The 7,248-nt window shown below is 40.1% G+C and overlaps 1 protein-coding gene across 6 annotated transcripts in view; it reads right to left on the bottom strand.

Moving 5' to 3' along the window:
* Positions 1 to 7,248, bottom strand: part of LPP (LIM domain containing preferred translocation partner in lipoma) — a 653,115-nt gene that overhangs the window by 106,106 nt on the left and 539,761 nt on the right. For all 6 annotated transcript variants that reach the window (XM_006765861.2, XM_006765860.2, XM_006765862.2 and 3 more), the window contains one exon: positions 582 to 751. In XM_006765861.2, coding sequence (XP_006765924.1) covers positions 582 to 751 — 170 coding nt within the window. The remainder of the gene's footprint in view (positions 1 to 581; positions 752 to 7,248) is intronic.

Below are 7,248 nucleotides of genomic sequence, written 5' to 3'. Positions count from 1 at the left end.
ATTAAAGTATAGTTGTCATGTTCTTCATAAAGACAAAATCAACAATTGTTAGCTCAGTCAGCATTACTATTCATGTTCCTTTAAGGTGTGCTATAATAAAGCGTTTCTCAGTGTGCATCATTGAAAACCTCTGGGTATGATAGGTAAGAAATCTTCTGGGTAGAAAAGAGGTGATTCAAAGGACCCAGGAGTTTAAAAGTGCATTGACAAGTCCAGAGGCCCTGTAACACTTCTCAACAAATACTGACAATTCAGGTGACACCTAATAAGGAGGGTGTAATGTTGCCACTTGGGAAACTGTCTGATGCTGCAAGGGATATCATGATAGCTAGTACATACAAGCTTGAAATCTACACAGTGATGATCTTCCCAGCAGGCGACTAAATGAATGGCAGCCCCATCCCAACACACCTTTTCCACATGAACACATGGGGAAAATTAAGATATGCCAATTTACATGCACACATATTGTGAAGCCTGGTCAAAGTCAAGGTCTGATGGCAACATTCTATCTGAAGTGAATGGCACTTTGTCAAAGAAGATATCTTTGCAAAGTACCCGAGGATCAATTCTGAACTTACAATGTAGCAGGGCTCACAGTAGGCTTTCTTCTCCATGGCGTAGAAGGGCTGCCCTCGGAGCTTGTTGTTGCAGATGATGCACGTGAAACAATCCACATGGAAGACCTGGTCCATGGCAGTGCATCCTGTCCCTTCCCCAATGACATTTTCCCCACAGCGAGCGCAGCGGCCTGAAAGAGAGAAGGGATTGGCTGTTAAGAACACACTGAGGAACACTTCAGTCTTGGGATAGAAACCAACACGGGAAAGACAGCAGCTTCGTAATGCCTGCAGCAACAGCAATGAGACCACCACTATCGACATCACCGCCATGAGCAAGATCACCAGGACAGTCACCACTATGCCCTGTAAGGCCAGCAGGATGGGGATTTTACATCCTCCTATAAAATTGAGGAGTTGACTGTCTCAGCCAAAGAGCCTGCAGAAAATGACAGAGTGGAACTCAAGTCGAGGCCAGTGCCCTGACTCTACTCTCACATGGGAGTCTAAGGACAATGGCTCTCGGGATGGTAGGAATTGATGGGATTGACTAGAAAAGTCTTTCTTCTCAGGGAGTCTGCCTGTCTGGTTAGACTGGGAGGAAATGGGGTCCAAAAGCAAACTTCAACTCTTTTCACAAAAGCCCTGGTTGTAAAACCTTTGCATCCAGCTCTTGGTGACAGGCAGGTCAAAAGCCAGGCCCTTTCATTTCCAGACAGCTCTGCCTGCCAGAAAGTTCTTTCTCAGGTTGAGCTGGAATGCTTGCTCATTCAAATGGCTACCCAGTAGTCCCAGTTCTGTCTTCAGGGGATTCATGAAACAACTCTCCTCGCTTATACTTGACACTCTTTAAAATATTACACTTCAGTTAGTGTTGCCTCCAAGTCTGTTCTTGGGTTGAACATCCTTAAATCCTGCAACAGTTCCACACACTGTAGGGCTTGAGTCTCTCATGACCCAGGGTTCTGCAAATTTCCAGCATTCTTAAATGGATTCATGGGGCATCTGGACCACAGATGCACATCAGGTTTAGCTTTAAAATATTCCCATTAATACTTAAATAACAATAAAACATCATTTCAGAGAAATATTTATGTCAGCGAGAGACATTTTGCTGGTTGCAATCTGTCTCTGTATCTGGCTCCATCGTGGGAATCTTGTCAGAGATCAGATCCACATCCAGGTTCCCATCTCATTCTTTATTTCTTCTAAGTAATTACAGGTCACTGGGGATGTCTGCAAGGATCTGCAGGCATTTATAGGTAAGCTATAGCAAATCTAGTGCTTCATATGTGTCAGGCATTTTCTAGGTGCTTTTTATATGTTAAATCCTTTCATATTCACAACAACCTATGTGATAGGGACTGTTATTATTCCCACTTTACAGATGAGGAAACTTAGTCACAAAATGGTTAACTAACTTCAAACTCAAGCAGTCTAGTTTCAGCACTTATGGTGTTAACCACTATGTAATCTTGCTTCTGCCTGGTTCTATGAATCAGGATTGAACACAGATCTGACATTATGGAGAAATTTCTCACTGAATGAAGACTGCTTTCAGCACTCCGTCACATTGGATTGACAACCATTTCACACCTAAAAATAGGAGGGCTAAATGTTTCAACTTGCAGAAAAGAGGAGAATATATTTCTAATCCTCTCTAGTTGCATTTGGCCCTGTAAAAATTTCTTTATATTCTGTTGCAGGATTTGAATGTCTTTACAATATAGTCCATTATCTCTCTCCTAGAAAATAAAAAAAGAGCAAGTGTTTGAAGAATAGTTAAATTCTTGACAACTAAGTCATCTCCACTATAATTGACATATTATAAAGTCAATATATTATTGAAATTTGTCAAAAGGTGTGGTTTTATTTTCAAACTTCTGTTGAAGAGTTAACTTGTACCTGTTTTTATTATAAAAATGTATAACCTTAGAGGGGCATGTTTAACATTATGGATGTTCATTGACTTTAGTAACCAAAGCAGGTTATTTAAAATAGCACTATTTTTTTTGTGATTATTCAGAACAAAACAATTGGTTTACTAGAAAGTTCACTGAGCTATGTTTGAAAAAGATGCTAAAATTCTGAGAACTTCATGGTATTATCTGACAACATTTCATTACAGAAAACATATTGAGGATAACGGGCAATCCATAACATCTGATTTTTAAAGAGTCAACATCAGACTTAGTGCTTAAACTCTTCTTTTCAACTGCTTGTGCGGAAAGATCACATTCATCCCAGCATATACTGATTCTTTTTCCATATATATTGGAAGCCTGTTCACTAAAATTTACATTGTAATATTAATCTGAAGTAGTATTTATGGTATTATCTGTATTACTATTTTTTCCACCTTCAGTGAATCATACTTAAATCACTGACCTCCTTTGGTTGATCTGAAGAAATAAAGCAATACAATAGTAAATAATGAAAAATGTAGCTTTAACATCAGCAGAAAAAATCATACTAACGACATGAAAATATTCTGGGCTGAATGGCACTATTACTAAACATTGATTTAAAACAATTCAACAGAGGTTTTGTGGTGCATGTGATATTTTTATAATGTGATGAATGTTAAAAGAACTTATATGCATAGCCCATGCACAAAGACAATAGTGCAATTAAGGCCAGTGGTAGAGCAGGAGCTGGGTGGAGTAGGGCAAAGGGTGGAAAAATGGGAGACATTTGTAATACCCTCCACAATAAAAATAAATTTAAAAAAGAGTAAGTTGGATTCCTGAGAAAATTATTTCAAATTTAACAAATTTTAAAGTAGTTAAGTGCAGATCAAACAAAATTATTTTTAATTAATTCCCTTTCAGACATCAAACTGGATCCCCTGATAATTCATCAGGAACTACTAATGATCTCTGGTGGAAAAAATGCTTTCAATCAGATGTTATCAACTGTTGGTCATGCTGGTCTACAAGGCAGGTAGGGGTAGCAATTATGATCTAGACCACAATCGCCCAAAGGGTAATATCTGGAGTCTGAGAGTCTGGGCCTACAAGGCTGATAGAGATGGAAAGATTAGAGCAGAGCCTTGAAGGACAGGCTGCAGAGTAAATGTTGGAATTCTCATTCTATTCAAGACATTCCCCAGGTATCTACTCTTTGTCCAGTACTACATTTGGCTTCTCTGTGACATGCAACAGTGGATCAGACAATATCAGAACCTTTTACAGTCATTAGGGGACTATATAGATTCCACAATCACATGAGAAAGTGTCACATGGGAAGGTGCAGTGGAATGTGGGAGGAAAATCACATCTGAGAAGGTTCAGGAAAGTTTTAGTGGGGAAAGAAGTAATTGAGCCCAACCTTAAAGGGTAGAATTTTGACAGGTGGGAATGGAAGAGAAAACTACAGCACAAAAACCAAATGCTTATTGAACCCAAAAATTCTGCAGTGATTTGGTGCTGGCATAATAAGGTTTTGTCTTCTCAGCGATGAAAGCCGATGGGCTGAATTCATAAGGAACAATCTTTTCCTTTATATTTTGGAGAATATTCTTCCAGAGTGGGTCAGGCAAATATCCTGGCCCCAGACATGACCAGCTCTGCTGCCTTCGGTATTTTTCCTATTCTTGGGAGAAATCAGGGACACTAGGCTCGAGGGCAGTCAGTCTGGCACCTTTAAAATCACAAGCACAGAAAAAGAGCGAAGAACAAAAATTAAAAATAGCCCTGCACATCAACAGGACAGTAAAGGTGCCCGAATGTTCCCTTTTTACATGAACAAAAACATTAACCATGGCTTTTAGGGAGGTATTGAGAATGGAAAGAAAGTTCCTCAAGCATAGTGCATTCTTGTCCCTACGGGGGCTCATACTACACATCACTGAAAGCATACCGCACTCTTAAAGCCCTTCTTTAAGACAAACATCTCAGCTCTTTCAAAGGAGGAAAACCAGGGGAATAGTACAGGACTAGCAGGCATCAGAGCATCAAGGAATGATCATTGATTAGGGGCCAGTAGGAATCCCAGGGTCAAGTTCAAATGCAGGGCTGGTATGAGAAGCTTAGCACAGGAACTTAACAAATCCAAGCAACAGTCATACAGCCTGGGGAGAATTTTGTCAGTGAATTAAGTCACCTGAGCAACAACAAGAAAAATGAGCTTGTTTATATATTATTGCTTATTATATATGTTGCTTTATGTCAACCGTGGAGATAGTCGTGAATTCTTCTCATCCATTGCTCCTCCTTTTCCTCCCAACTATAGTAACCTCTGCAACCTCTCTGAAATGCTTCCTTCCCAACACAAGCCTGCTATGTAAATTGAGCTTCATTATCTCCCTTGGGCCATTGCAATGGCTTCCTGATTACTCCCTTATCTCTGGTTTACTTCCTCTTATAAATGGAAAGGCTGTATGGAAATCTCAGTACTTGAGCTAAGTCTGGAAGGTTATAGTTTTTGAACAAGCTGTCCTGAGGAACGGCATGGGCAGAGGGTGCTTTTACAAGGCAATCAACAAAGCAGCAAGGAAGGCAGAGTAATGGAATATGTTTTCATATTTAATGGTTCCCACTTTCTCTTTTCATAATATGAATTTATTTCCTCTACACTATGAAAATAAAGTGTTATTTAGAAATGTTTCTTGGGTGATCAATACACCATTAGGCCATAGACTGTCCTTTGCAAACAATGCTGGCTTTGGAGGTGGGACCAAAAATGTCCATAGCCATTTGGAGAGTTAGTGCTATGGTGATCAGGGGTGACAGACTCCCAAACTCATATATTATTCAATATCAAAAGTAAGACAGTAAATTTATGCAGACATCAAGACACGTCACATGTGTCTTCAAGTCCTCCTCCTTGCTCCTTGATTTATAATAGAAATTTTAGGCATAAGCAAAATTAATATTCTATCTTTAAATATTATAAAGAACTAAAACTTTACATGCAATTCTACAACATATCAGCTTTCTCATTAGATACCTTCTAAAATATATTCTGAACAAAGTCCTGCTCCAAAAGTTAAATCAATAAGATCATATCAGGCTAGGGAAATGATGGTCATGTATACCTAGAAACAAAGCCTGCCCCAATTTATTGTGTATATACCTATAGTGGCCATATATATATATGGCCACTGGGGTTATTGTCTTAAATCATGAACTCCATTAAGGTGGTTGACAAATTATCGTCCACTGAAGATACAAAAGTATAATAGAAAAAGTTTGCTTTCTTTATGTAATAGGTCCATACTGATATTCACTGATGGTTCTAGGCTGATGGCATTTTCTAATGGCCGAAGTTTTTATTTTATAGAACCCTGCAGCCTCGGTGCATATAATAAGCAGTTTTCTTAAAACTTGCTTAAGTTCTAGGACAGTGATCCTCAATCTTGCCTGTATGTTGGAATCATCTGAAAACTTTTAAAAGAAATACTGATCTCTGGTCTGTAATCCAGAGATTCTGATTTAATTGGTCTGAGGTGGGAGACCTAGGATGAGATTTTTAAAAGCTTCCAGGTGATTATAATGTTCAGTCAAGTCAAGTTGAGCCACTTTCCAAGAGGTGCCTATTTCTGTGCTACTTGTCAGGAAAACAGCTAGCAAGTATCACCCAAATAAGTTTCATCTGCATGCAAAGCAGTGCAGAGGCAGACTGGTAACAATGAGTTGGCTGGAAAAAAAACAAATTCTGTGGCATTGTAACATATATTTCTTTTCCTCAACAAGAGTCATTTCTCTTATTAGTTTTAAGAGTTTTCAATGGCTTTCCCCCCCCAATTGATAACTACATAAACAGAATATGCTAAATTTTCTCATAAACTATTGACAGTGCTGCGCCAGAGAAAAGCAGTTCATGTGTATTGATTAGAAGCACTACTATGGAACAGGCTTCTTTTGTGTCACAAATGAATTGATAATATGGCACTGCTGTGTGGCCTAAGACAATATAGACCCTACAAGAGTGTCAACTGATAGCCACGTAAGTAAGGTGTGGCATCACAAATTATATCATGCATCAAATTAAGTCATTACTACTTTCTTGGACTGTCTTTAAACAATGTAGCATTATTTAGCCTCTTATGGTAGTGCTTTTGATTACTATGAATACTTGAATCCTTATCAGATTTTATAAGCTGGACTATAAGATATATCCAGTTCTGTCACTCTGCTTATCTCTCTCTCTCTCTCTCTCTCTCTCTCTCTCTCTGTCTATCTAAAGCCAGGGTCCAAAATGACTGAATGGATGACCAAACACCAGAAGTCAGTCCTGCAGTCAGTGCGGGGTCGCCATGGTGACCAGCACTGACTGCCACTGCTGCAGGTGCAGCGGCCCAGCGGACCCAGCACTGACTGCCAACGGGGCTGCCGATCAGGCCTGGAGGGAGGACTGAAGAGAGAATCAGGGTCTGATCTGCAGGCTCTGTGGCAGCTGTTGATCAGCCCTTGACTCTGTCTTTCTCCCCGGACCTCACCAGCAGCCCGGCCTCTCTTTCCAGGCTTTGCTAGCAGCGGTGGGGGATGCTGATCATCCCCACCTCTCTCATCAGGCCTGGAGATAGGCCCGGAGATGCTGACTGGCATAAAAACTGACCAATCAGAACCTAATCTGGGGGAACTGTGAGGAGCCAATGGCTGCCTAAGAGGCAGAGCTTTTGATGCTGACTGGCATAGAAGGCAAGGAATCACAACCTAATCTGGGGGAACTGAGAAGGCAGAAC

The sequence above is a fragment of the Myotis davidii genome, unplaced genomic scaffold, assembly GCF_000327345.1.
Source record: "Myotis davidii unplaced genomic scaffold, ASM32734v1 scaffold41, whole genome shotgun sequence".
NCBI lineage: Eukaryota > Metazoa > Chordata > Mammalia > Chiroptera > Vespertilionidae > Myotis > Myotis davidii.
Note: the sequence above shows the minus strand (reverse complement) of the source record. Positions and strands in the feature narration are given on the sequence as shown.